The sequence below is a fragment of the Rutidosis leptorrhynchoides genome, chromosome 1 (genome assembly GCF_046630445.1).
Source record: "Rutidosis leptorrhynchoides isolate AG116_Rl617_1_P2 chromosome 1, CSIRO_AGI_Rlap_v1, whole genome shotgun sequence".
NCBI lineage: Eukaryota > Viridiplantae > Streptophyta > Magnoliopsida > Asterales > Asteraceae > Rutidosis > Rutidosis leptorrhynchoides.
Genome location: NC_092333.1, coordinates 175,120,453 through 175,134,871, shown reverse-complemented (window position 1 = coordinate 175,134,871; position 14,419 = coordinate 175,120,453). Strand labels below are relative to the sequence as shown.

At 36.9% G+C, this 14,419-nt stretch overlaps 1 protein-coding gene across 1 annotated transcript; it reads left to right on the top strand.

Annotated features, from left to right (window-relative positions):
• The first annotated feature begins 8,562 nt into the window (after positions 1-8,562).
• LOC139891910 (uncharacterized mitochondrial protein AtMg00820-like) lies at positions 8,563-8,925 on the top strand. The gene has a single exon (XM_071874944.1). The coding sequence runs from the start codon at positions 8,563-8,565 to the stop codon at positions 8,923-8,925; it is 363 nt and encodes a 120-aa protein (XP_071731045.1).
• Positions 8,926-14,419: the final 5,494 nt, after the last annotated feature.

Here is a 14,419-nt window from a genome sequence, read left to right as displayed (position 1 = left end):
ACAAGACATCGATAAAAGGAAAAAAAGCATAAAAAGGAGGCGCATTTGCAGAAACTTTCTTTTCACACTGACAAACATTAAATGCACATCCAATCAGGAAGCGTGGCCTTGTCTCGAAAGTTTGACGACGGTAACCGTCCTAGCTACCACCGTCAAACTGGGGAGATTTAATGATACACATAATGATCGTCTCAAAAATAGGCAAGCGTCTCGGCAAAAATCCTACATGGTACTACGCGTCCCGGAACGCGCACTTCTTTTCTCGAGATCCGTCTGACGTCATCCCGGGAATTTTACCACGCCGGGCAAATGGCAAGACCGAGAACCCGGATGACATACACACAACCGGCACCATACAGCTGGTCATGACAATCATAATCAAGCGTTGTGAAGCCAGTCATCATAATCATAACCGTGAAGAAACACTTCCCAAGTGTTCGGCGAAGACCCACCCGGCTAGACTGAGAGCACCGTGATGCCTTAATCGGAATCAACTTGCCGTCAGTACCATCACGGCATTCCAACCTGACACGAAGATATTCTCCCGGGACAAGCACGTTCTCCAGGAGAAGGTGCACTATCTCGGAGAAAGTGCACTATCTCGGAAAAGACGCTCTGTCCTGGAATGATCACCTGATAACGGAACGAGCATGCAAGGAAGTTGCATGCCACATCAGCCTGCAAATCTAGGGAAGTTCGTTAGGATCTGTATTCCCTACGAAAAGGACAGGTGCCACATCACCGCTCGGGATTGACCAAGTTTGTTACAACCATGAAAGGGACATGTGCCATGTCACCATTCCCTCCTAAACATCTATAAATACATAAAAAAGATCTTTTGTTTCGCACAACACTAGATGCATTAATGTTACTCTGCCCAAATCAATCGCGGTAACATAACTCCAGTCGTTATACCAATTTTGGCCGGTACTCCGATCATCATTGGAATTAATCCTCACTTTTAGATATTAGCTTATTCGATCCTGATCGAATAAGGCTAATTCAATCGATTTTTTTACGCCCTTGGAATCCAGATTCCAAATCGGGGTTTGCACAATTATTGGAGTTAAAACATTCGACTTACTATTTTTCCCAAATTAAGCACTCAAACCCGAAATCTAATCACACGTAACGATTTTGGTTTGATCAGTTACAATATTGAGGAGGATCCGAGGACATATGTGTAACGACCCAACCTAATAACCAACCATTAACGTACACAAATATATATTTTTTATATATAAGCCGCGGCGCGGCAATTGTGGGCGCAGCGCGCCTCACATCTGAATCCAGACTCCCCCAAGTTGCAAAAAGACTGTCCATGTTTTACACTACGGACCGCGGCGCATTGTCAATTGGCCGCGGCGCATCCCACTCTTGTTCAGCATTTCACTTTTGTTTTAAATAACACAAGTCTCTCATTTTAAAACCTTGACAAATACATTCAACCCAAGACGTGAATAAAACATCATAATACATAATTTCAGTTACTTTAAGTCAACAACATAAGTTCCAAAACCCCGGGATCACATTAACCCGTTTACATCTTAAAAGTAGTAATTTCGACCCATTAAGTTTTAATTTCCAAACAAACTACGAGCATGATGTTTGGGGATAAACTACCCAATTCTAGGTCGAATCCAAAAGTAATCCAAGCAAGCAACAAAAGGGAAATCATCTAAATCTCGAGCATACCCTTGCCACGTCCGCTTTTGAACCTAAAAATGTAAACAACGAGAGGGTAAGCTAATTGCTTAGTGAACGCAATAGTTATACGCATACATACATAATTCAATCACTTGCATACACCTACACAAATGACGCATATCATTAGCAAATTGCATAATAGTATAAACAAGCGTACAATGCTAATAAAATTCACACAACCCAATATACACAATGTCGACATTCGACTCGATGGTGGCCGACGGAGAGCGGTAGGTCAAATACGTTAACCACTCACCACCCAACGCAACGCGTATGTGGCCGACGAAGAGCGGTATGTCAAATACATTAACCACTCACCACTACGCACCAAGAGGCCGACGAAAAGTGTAACCGAAACGTTAACACTTACCTCATTCACAAGGATGGCCGACGAAAAGTTAAACCGCGCGATATACACTTACCATCCTCCGATAAGTGGCCAAAGAAGAGAGTATCCTAACGAATAACACTCACCACTTACCCCAACACACATGTGGCCTACGAAGAGCGGTAGGTCAAACGTTAACCACTCACCACATGCCTCAACTCCAATTGTGGCCAACAAAGAGTTAATCCGTCCGGATATCACTCGCCACATAACGCAAACCAAGTATAGCCAATGAAGAGCTATCCATATGGATATCACTCACTATATTTTCCAACCGAAATGTGGCACACGAAAAGCGTATCCTACCGAATAACAGTTGCTACGTTGCACGCAAGCAACCAAATTATATACATACACGTATAAATATTCCACTCACCTCGGTTACTTGAAAAGCCAATCCTGCTTGAGCTCCTAGTCATCCAAATGTAAATCACCTATGTAATTCACAAACAAATAAGCTAAACACTCTAGCTTATACCCAAAACACCATAAGTGCAATTTTGACCCATTTGCACTTACTTCCACTTTGACTAAGTCAAATCTCACCCAAAACACCATAATCACAATCAACTAGTGATTTGGTTCCAATACTACATTTTACACAATGTTTAGCCAATAAAACACTTACTTGCACTTTTTAACATTAAAACTCATTTTGACCAAATCTCAAGTCAAAACACCAAATCTTGCAAGTTTACACACTAACAGCCTAGCTAGCTAGTGATTTCAACAACCAAACATGATTATCAATTAATCAATTTCATCATCCAACCCAAAATCCACCATTGTTAGGGTTCTTCCCAAAAACTTAACCCATGAACCTTAAATCACCAAGAAATGGGGTTTACATACACTTTAACACAAACCCTAGCATCATAAACAAATTAACACAACTAAATCCGAATTAGGGTTTACCTCTTGAAGAAAATGAAGCTAGCACAACCATAACACAAGAAATGAGCTTCAATTTGATGAACACAAGCTTCCTCCTTCACAAATCCAAGCTTTCTCTCACTTGTTTCTCACTCTAAAATTTGGGGATGAAGAAGAGAGGATAAGGATAAGATTGTGGATGTGAATGAGTTCACAAATCTGCCTTTTGTGGCCTAAAACCGTCCCCAATGTGAAATTACCAAAATGCCCATTTTTATCTTCTAATTAAAAAGAAAGAGTGCTGATCGAGCGTCACCCGTGGCGCGGCTCCAAGGCATTTTCTAAATCAGAATATTTTCAGTTTTTGAGGTTTAGGGACTGAAGTTGTCTGATTCTGATTCTGTTGTAAATTCTGAAAATGCATAAGTGTTAGGTTGACTTTTAGTGGCAGTTTCTGATGCACACATTTACTGACACTTTCAGGAACACTTTCTGATGCATAAAATTCAGGGTCTTACAACTCTCCCCCACTTAAACTCGATCACGTCCCCGTGATCCTCGTTGCTTAACAAACTGGACGCACCCTCTATGGCCCTTTAACATACGCCCAAACTCGATGTCCCCAACAATTTCCATCAATCCAAAGATTTCACACAACTCTTTTAAGCGACTTTACTTAAAAAGTTACTTTTCCAAAAGAAATCGTCATCCGCGATTTACCAAATCTACCAAACCCGAGTACTAAGTCTCGCTTCATTCCCAAACCGGAACGAATTCATGCCTAGAACGCACGACATATACAAGCTAACACTTCAAGTCTCATACCGAGCTAGCAATCCATTTAGCGTACCCTTAACATGTACATTGCTAAAGTAACAACACACCAAATATGGCCAACAAACAAAACAATGGAGCCGACGAAAAGTGAATCCTCACGATTGGATACCACTTGCCCCACATCCTCATACGTACATGGTTGAAGAAAAGCGAATCCTAATGGAAAATGCTTGTCACACTCCGATAAGTAGCCAACGAAAAGTGAATCCTAACGGATAACACTTACTACTTATCACACTCCAACCGTGGCTAATGAAAAGTGAATCCTCACAATTTGATAGCACTTGCCACAATACATACAACAAGCTAAGTATATACACATACTTAGAATCATTCCATTCAACTTGGAAATCCCTGCACATGAATCATACGTATGCACAAACACCGCTATCACGATCGCACAAGACATAACATATATCACACATAGGTTCAAGAATACAATTCTCTAAAAGAGAAATTGGCACACCATCCTTCAACTACGAGACCTTACCTTGCTCATTGAGTCCGCCAATTTATCACTTAATGAGCTTAACCACATTACTACCTCGAGTAATAGTTCACATCCAAACTAATAAATACAATTTAACCGAAATTGTACTCTACCACAAATCGACCAATCTAGGTCCTGATACTAACTCCAGCTTTACCATGAGCATCATCCAAAATTTCACACTAACACTCTTCGTGTGGGTATGCAACTCCCCCACTTGGAATTACGCCCCATAGCCACATCGTCAAGATAACATCATCCCGCGATAATCACCATTCTTCGAAATACGTGACCAATCTCTCCATCAGTCGTAGTACTCAAATTCTTAAGAATTCATTTCAAACACTAAAAGTTGAAGCTCATCGTCACCCGTTTGCGTCATTTAAGTAACGACATAAGCCAACACCAATACGCACCTTGTACATCCATACACTGCTACCTGTAAGGTAGACTTTTCCATTAATAAGGTTCATCCGACCTATCACAACACTTTGCTCCAACCTTGAGCATACGAAGGATTTTAACCTATCCTTCATCACTTCAAACGAAGAGTTCACCACAAATTGCACAATCTTTATTCTTGCAACCATCCAATCGCTACCGCTTGGCACTTTTACAAAGTCACATAGACACCTAAGAGTTTCTCACCGGAACCCTAAGTACAATGCAACCACAACACCGTCGGAGTCGAATATTACGCTTGCAGGTATGAAAAACGTACCTGACATCGCGTCACATAGAATCCACCACCAACATTCATCGAGACCAAAATGCTTGATTTCGAGGGTTCCATTCGTCCGATGTCACCCATCCCACAACTAAAGTGACTTTAAGTCATATACACCCGACGAATCTTACGATTCATCAATTTACGACACAAAAGCGACTACGTGTTACCAAACAACACCAAAGCCCATTCCCATGGCTCGGTAAAAATCTTTTACTTAACATTAAGGAATGCTTGGAAGCACCAAGTCTTATGCCCTTCGACCGTCAACCTGACCATCATCATGGGTAATTCTATAAGAAACGCTACCATTCGTTACACTACGCACTAACAAAATGCATCAAACCAAATTCATAAGTACGTTTCAATAGAATAACCGAAAAGTACCTGAAACATCGTTGTCAGGTTCTCACGCATCGTCACTAATCATCACATGGTTGCGCACCCTGGCATCACCAACCAAATTCGGACACTCCGAATTTCGGTGTCTATCCTTCCTACACTTAAAACATGTAACCTTGTTAGAAGTCGCATTCGTACATTCAAGCGAAAAATGACCCCGTAGTCCGCAATTATAACACGTGGGTATAAAACCACCTGTGCCACTCTTCTTCACGCTTTCAATACCCTCAGAATTGCTCTTACTTTTCTTGTTCAAACGAACCGTAGTTTCTATCTTTCGCTTACTAACATCGGAACCACCTTCCTTCGGGACAAGCATCTCAAAACCTTTCGCCATTTCAAACAACCTTTCAAATGAGTCCACCGAACCCTTACTAATTTTGTTCCTTAAGTCGTCATTCAAAGTTCGATAAAAGTCTTCCATTAACATTCGATCATTCCCAATATACTCCGGGCAAAATTGGGTCCTTGACAAGAAAGTGGACTTGAGAATGTTCAAATCCATAGACCCTTGCTTCAACGCACGCAACACATCTTTTAGCCTCGAAAGATCGGCCGGAGTTCGGTACTCCTTGTAGAACTCTGACTTGAACTCATCCCAAGTCAAACTCATACTTTGTTCCTCACCATAAACTCGAATCTTCGCATCCCACCATAGCTTTGCATCGCCTCGCAACATACTACTACCGTACCTCATCTTCTTATCAAGAGGACACTCACTTGTTCGAAAAGCCCCTTCAATATCGGAGATCCAACAAGTAATTTTAAGTGGATCTCTCTCACCATCAAACGTGGGAGGTTGGGCTTCTTTAAAATTCTTATAAGGAAAATCCCTTCTTCCAACATTACCCACATCTAGTTCAATACTTGTTGTACATTACTCATTTAACTTGGTTTGCTACCGTAATAATGGTCGCGAATCACTATTATGCTCACATGCCATGCCGAGCTCATAAATACAACAACAATTTCGCTAGATGTTCAACACAAAACAACTAGGTTGGTAGTAACATAATCAACACATAGCTAGTTCACCTATACTCTAAGGCACTAGCTAAAACCCGAACCGACCCGCAATCCTACAAGTACCGCATATTAGCACACACAAAAAGTCTAAGTCTAGGCGCCTATCTCAAGTCACCTAAATCCCTTAGACCATGCTCTGATACCACTTGTAATGACCCAACCCGATAACCAACCATTAACGTACACAAATATATTTTTTTATATAAGCCGCGGCGCGGCAATTGTGGGCACGACGCGCCTCACATCTGATTCCAGACTCCCCCAGGTTGCAAAAAGATTGTCCACGTTTTACACTACAGACCGTGGCACGTTGCCAATTGGCCGCGGCGCGTCCCACTATGGTTCAGCATTTCACTTTTGTTTTAAATAACACAAGTCTCCCATTTTAAAACCATGAAAAATACATTCAACCCAAGACGTGATTAAAACATCATAATACATAATTTTATTTACTTTAAGTCGACAATATAAGTTCCAAAACCCCGGGATCACATTAACCCGTTTACATCTTAAAAGTAATAATTTTGACCCATTAAGTTTTAATTTCCAAACAAACTACGAGCATGATGTTTGGGGATAAACTACCCAATCCTAGGTCGAATCCAAAAGTAATCCAAGCAAGCAACAAAAGTGAAATCATCTAAATCTCGAGCATACCCTTGCCACGTCTGCTTTTGAACCTAAAAATGTAAACAACGAGAGGGTAAGCTAATTGTTTAGTGAACGCAATACTTATACGCATACATACATAATTCAATCACTTGCATACACCTACAAAAATGACGCATATCATTAGCAAATGGCATAATAGTATAAACAAACGTACAATGCTAATAAAATTCACAAAACCAATATACACAATGTCGACATTCAACTCGATGGTGGCCGATGAAGAGCGGTAGGTCAAATACGTTAACCACTCACCACCTATCTGGATATCACTCACTATATTTTCTAACCCAAATGTAGCTCACGAAAAGCGTATCCTACCGAATAACACTTTCCACGTTGCACGCAAGCAACTAATTTATATACATACACGTATAAATATTCCACTCACCTCGGTTAGTTGAAAAGCCAATCTCGCTTGAGCTCCTAGTCGTTCAAATGTAAATCACCTAAGTAATTCACAAACAAATAAGCTAAACACTCTAGCTTATACCCAAAATACCATAAGTGCAATTTTGACCCATCTGCACTTACTTCCACTTTGACTAAGTCAAATCTCACCCAAAACACCATAATCACAATCAACTAGTGATTAGGTTCCAATACTACATTTTACACAATGTTTAGCCAATAAAACACGTACTTGCACTTTTTAACATTAAAACTCATTTTGACCAAATCTCATGTCAAAACACCAAATCTTGTAAGTTTACACCCTTAAACACTAACAACCTAGCTAGCTAGTGATTTCAATAACCAAACACGATTATCAATTAATAAATTTCATCATCCAACCCAAAATCCACCATTGTTAGGGTTCTTCCCAAAAACTTAACCCATGAACCTTAAATCACCAAGAAATGGAGTTTACATACACTTTAACACAAACCCTAGCATCATAAACGAATTAACATAACTAAATCCTAATTAGGGTTTACCTCTTGAAGAAAATGAAGCTAGCATAACCACAATACAAGAAATGAGCTTCAATTTGATGAACACAAGCTTCTGCCTTCACAAATCCAAGCTTTCTCTCACTTGTTTCTCACTCTAAAATTTGGGGATAAAGAAGAGAGGATAAGGATAAGATTGTGGATGTGAATGAGTCCACAAATCTGTCTTTTGTGGCCTAAAACCGTCCCCCAATGTAAAATTACCAAAATGCCCATTTTTATTTTCTAATTAAAAAGAAAGAGTGATGATCGAGCGTCACCCGCGACGCGGCTAATACCCCCGCGGCGCGGCGCCAAGGCATTTTCCAAATCAGAATATATTCAGTTTTTGAGGTTCAGGGACTGAAGTTGTCTGATTTTAATGTAAATTCTGAAAATGCATAAGTGTTAGGTTGACTTTTAGTGGCAGTTTCTGATGCATACATTTACTGACACTTTCAGGAACACTTTCTGATGCATAAAATTCAGGGTCTTACAATATGATGAGGCCATGAGGTCTCGTGACGTTGCCTTTTGGAAAGAGGCAATTCGTGACAAGATAGAATCTATCATGGAAAATAATACATGGGTTCTAGTCGATTTGCCTCCCGGTTGTAAATCTTTGGGCAACAAGTGGATCTTCAAAAGAAAGATGAAAGTTGATGGATCGGTTGACAAGTTTAAAGCACGTTTGGTCATACAAGGTTTTAGGCAAAAGGAGGGTATTGACTATTTTGATACCTATGCTCCGGTTGCGCGTATCACCAGCATTAGATTGTTGATTTCGCTTGCATCGATTCACAATATTGTTATTCACCAAATGGATGTAAGAACCGCCTTTCTTAACGGTGATTTAATGGAGAGGTGTACATGAGACAACCAGAAGGATTTGTCATGCCGGGACAAGAGACGAAGGTGTGCAAGTTAATTAAGTCCTTATATGGACTTAAGAAAGCACCAAAGCAATGGCATCAAAAGTTTGATGATGTGATTTTGTCTCATGGGTTTATGATCAACCAATCGGATAAGTGTGTGTATAGCAAATTTGATCACAAGGGAAACGGTGTGATTATTTGCTTATATGTGGATGACATGTTGATCCTTGGCACTAACCAAGATCAATTTGATAAGACCAAACAATTTTTGTCATCTAAGTTTCCGATGAAGGATATGGGGGTTGCGGATGTGATTCTTGGGATAAGGATCATTCGTGGAGACAATGGTATCGCAATAACTCAATCTCATTATATTGAGAAGATTCTCAAGAAGCTCAATCTTGAGGATACCTCCCCGGTGAGTACTCCCATTGATCCTACTCTTAAGCTCTTACCCAATACGAGTTCGGCTATGTATCAACTTAAATACTCGAGTGCTATAGGATGTCTAATGTATGCAATGACTTGCACTAGACCGGATATTGCCTATGCGTTGGGTAAATTGAGTAGATTTACTAGTAACCCAGGTTCTCACCATTGGCAAGCTGTGAATAGAGTATTTAAGTACTTGAAGCAACTCAAGGACTTTGGTATCACATATAACGGCTTTCCTTCTATCCTAGAAGGTTATTCTGATGCAAGTTGGATAGCCAATATGGAAGATCATTCTTCTACTACTGGTTGGATATTCCTACTTGGTGGAGGGGCAATTTCATGGGCTTCCAAAAAGCAAACATGTATTACAAATTCGACAATGGAGTCAGAATTTGTTGCATTGGCTGCGGTGGGTAATGAATCCGAGTGGTTAAGAAATTTGGTATATGAAATTCCTTTGTGGCCAAAGCCCATTCCTCCTATTGGTATGCATTGAGATAGTGCTTCAACGGTGGCTAAGGCTTATAGTCACATGTATAATGGTAAGTCTAGACACTTGGGTGTTAGACATTCCATGGTACGTAAATTAATCACGAATGGAGTGATCTCCATTGATTTTGTTATATCGGAACAAAATCTGGCGGATCACTTGACCAAGGGACTAGCCAAGGACTCGGTGCACAAGTCGGCTATTGGTGTGGGATTGAAGTCCATCTAGATCTTTCAAAGTGGAATACCCAATTCCCTTCTAGTACAACGCTAGGAGCTAAATTCAATGAGGAAAGCCTATTTTTAGAAGATTGGAACACATGTTTTTCATATAATCCCAAGGTATGTGTTCGGACCTACAAGATAAAGTGAGGTTGAAGTTTATAACTTCTTAATAGTTCTCCTGAAAAATTGCATTGTAGGAGCAAGATTGAAGAGAGCTACCTAAGTGGACAAGAAGTTGAGCCGCTTCAAGAAAGTTCTGGAATTAGTTTTCTATATGTTCACGATTGGATTGGGACACATGGCTCCTAATAGTATCAAGTTTGTATTGTAAGAGAATATGGAACTAGTATGTATATTATAGCACCCTAATTTTCGAATTCTTGCACGTGTAATATACTATGTGTAAATTCAATCCATGTGACATTTAAACTTATGCATTAGTTTCTAATTGTTGGTACTTTAGTAATCAAGGATCATACTAAAATAGGGGGGATTTGCTGGTGATTTTAGCATGATCCAACATTCATTTTAGGGATTGGATTACTATGTTGGAAGTGCTTTCGAACCATTGATACGTTACACGAATTTGGAGAGTGTGAAGTACACGTTCGTAAAACGTGAGGTGGTTTGAGGTATCATTTTTAACTTAGAAGTAACATTTGAAACTTAAGGAATGCGAATCGCGACTTGAAAAGGCCATACGCCCGAAAAACCATGAGCACGAAATTGAGTTGCTGGACACAGGGTTAAGCCACGGAGCGGCTAGGAAGCCCGCGGCGTGGCTCAAAGGGTGTTTTGAGGGTCGAGGTTTTATTAAAACCAAAATGGTTGGAGGCTTCATTAGGCCGCGGCGCGGCCTCGCCACCCGCGGCGGCTCAAGGCACGATTTCAAGGTCGGGGATTTTGGCCTGTTTTAAAGTATGGTTCTTTGTTAGCCCGTGGCACAGCTCTCAGCCTCGCGGCATGCCTCTTAGGCCCGCAGCACGGCTTAACATTGATTCGCTGAAAAGGTGTCTTTTCAACCCAAAAGGCACATTTGAACCCCAAACGTTTTGGGGTTGTTCCAGGGCATTTAAACTGCGTTTTTATATATTTTTAGACCATTTTAAGTCTAAATACATGAATATTAACTTCTAAGTCACTAATGGGTATGAATCAAAGGTTGTGACTTTTCAAGAAACCTTTTGACCCATTATAAATACACTCTTTGTGTATTTGAAAAAGGTTCCAGATTTTTGACTTTTTATACACACTTTCAACTAAAACAATTAGAAGATAAATCTCTGCAATTGTTTTGATTGTTTTCTTTTAGCCAAGACAACAATCTAGTCTTTGTCTTATCCCAAACGAAACTTCGTGTAACCCGTAGCTAATTGGGTCGAAATATTCGATTAGGAAAGTGTTCACTTCAAAGATCAATCCGGAGTCGGTTCCGTTTCAGGCATGAAGGTTTTCTTACAATTCAATAATTTTTAACAGTAATATAATTTAGAAACTTACAAGAAGGTTCAAAATGAACGAATATGATATTCTATTTAAATATACCATTTCAACATTGTACAGTTCAATGTCTATCTTTTGAGTAGTGATGGCAAAGGATATTTCATATTGTTAGTGCATGTAACCCCTAGTTCGTAGTCATGTATCATTTTAATACATTTGATCATGTAATAACATTTTCTTTGTGAATATTGATTAACTATGTGTGTGTGTGTGAGCTTTAATATTAATTATATCAATAATTAAACTGCATACACAGTCAACCGAGTGTGTTGACACACTCGACCGATTGTGTGACTCAGTCAACCGACTGTCTAACACAGTCGACTGACTGTGTCTGATATGCAGTATATATACGGGTTTCAACCTCCTTAACGAGGTTACACATTCTAAGAACCCTAAATCGATTGCTTTGCATCTCTGTCTATCCCAATACCAAATACCACCGAATATTAGGAGGCGTTCTAATCTAGAATGGATACGGATTGCACAAATTGACAAATAACGGATATAGATATGGATGATCAAAATATTTCGTGGATCGGATATTAATAACAATTTATCATCCATATATACGTATTAAAATTATAAAATATATGAATATACATCTACATATCGATATACATATAACCTATAAATTATAAATTTATGAACAAAAATAAGTGTCATAAAAGTTACAATTATTCAATTGTTACTACTAATATTAAACGTTACAAACTTAGATTTGTTTAAAGATATACTCCTTCCATCCCAATATTTAACTCCCTGCAGTTATTCACATCGTGCCCATGGTCTTCATGGAAGATGCAGTATTTTGAGTTATTAACCATATAACAGGGGTCTAGCGGTGGAAGTGGGTTAAAATTTTGAGTATATTATATATATATATATATATATATATATATATATATATATATATATATATATATATATATATATATATATATATATATATATATATTGTTATAAGCCAAAAACATTCGAAAACGTTATAAGCCAAAAATATTCGAAAACTTTAAAAAATCGATGATGAATGATTAATTTTTCATTCACCTAAATAGTGATGAATGATAAATTAATTATTCATCACTATTCAGATGAATGACAAATTAATCATTCATCACGATTATTATCATTCATCAACGATTTTTTAACGATTTTGTAATTTTTGCGTTTTTTTCAATCTGCATATTAAGAGACCCTAAAAAGATAATTTTTAAAAAAGCAAAAAACTTTAAAATTTTGCTTATCCATTCTTAGTCGTTTTAAGCTTAGCCATGTGTGTGTGTTTATATATATATATATATATATATATATATATATATATATATATATATATATATATATATATATATATATATATATATATATATATATATATATATATATATATATATATTTATATATATTATCGAGTAACCATTTTTCTCAATTCCTTTTTATAGCTCTTTAAAAAAATTATTTTATTTTGATAAATTTTGTTTGTTTCAACTTTTTCTATAAATTTTTATCTAGTATATATATGTATTTTTCTACGTTCAATTTATTAAAAAGTGTATATTAACTATTCAAGAGTCCGTAGTAATTAGAAACTATAAAATAATATTTAAAGTATTGTTCGAAACTATTTTCCCAAGCAACGTAGGGGTCAGTTCCCACTCGTTTTTACTAATTATCAATTACTCCATCTGTCCCATTATAAATGTCAACATTTGACTTTTAAAGTCGTTTTATATTAATTTTTACCGTAAATATCTTTATTTGTGTTATATAATATTTGACAAAATTTGTATGAATAGATTGGGCTTTATAATGCGATTTTGATTTACATAAATTTATTAAAAAATATAACACAATAAAAATATTTATAGTCAAAGTTAAAAAGAAAAACTTTGAGAGTTAGACACTGGAACGGACGGAGTAGTTATCTAATATTTTATTATTAAACATTCTTATCTATCTAATTCTGTATAGAAATTAGAAACTAGAAACTAGAAATTAGAAATTAGAAATCTATTTATATAGTCTAATAAACCACTAAAATGATGATATCATCGTTAAGCTTAATTTTCATAATAAATAATGATGTCATAATTATATATTAATTTAATTTAAAAAATAATACGAAATCTTTTATAAAAGGAAATATAAATCTCTCCTAAATTGTAATTTTATTTTTCTAAAAAAATTTAAAAGACATTTATTATTATTAATTATTATTATTATTATTATTATTATTATTATTATTCAAAATATAAATATAAATACTCAACTTTGAGCGAACTTTATGTTTGTAAAATCAACGACAAGTTTCTTAGTCAGAATCCGTGGTTTCACGAGGCAATAAACTAAATGACTCTAACATTTACATTCACTTAATACGTAAAACATATCATTAAACTGTTTCGTTTAAACAAACTCGTATTTTCACGGGTCATTTCACTAGTTTATATTAAAAAAGGAGTGGGAGTAAGGGGCCGACTGGAAACCTACGTGTAAAGCACACTCCCACAATGATACAAGTTTTATACTATTTGGGTAATTAATCGGAATTTTTTTATGCTAATTGGTTAATTAATTGGATTTTCATACTACTTTTTAAATTAATTAGTTTCTATGATATTTGGTTAATTAATTGGATTAACCATCATTCTAAGCTCATTGCACCACAGATTAAAACTTTCATACTATATATTTCTCAATATATATATATATATATATATATATATATATATATATATATATATATATATATATATATATATATATATATATATATATATATATATATATATATATATATCAAAAAGTTTTTGCTTGAGTTTCATTTTATTTCAAAATAAA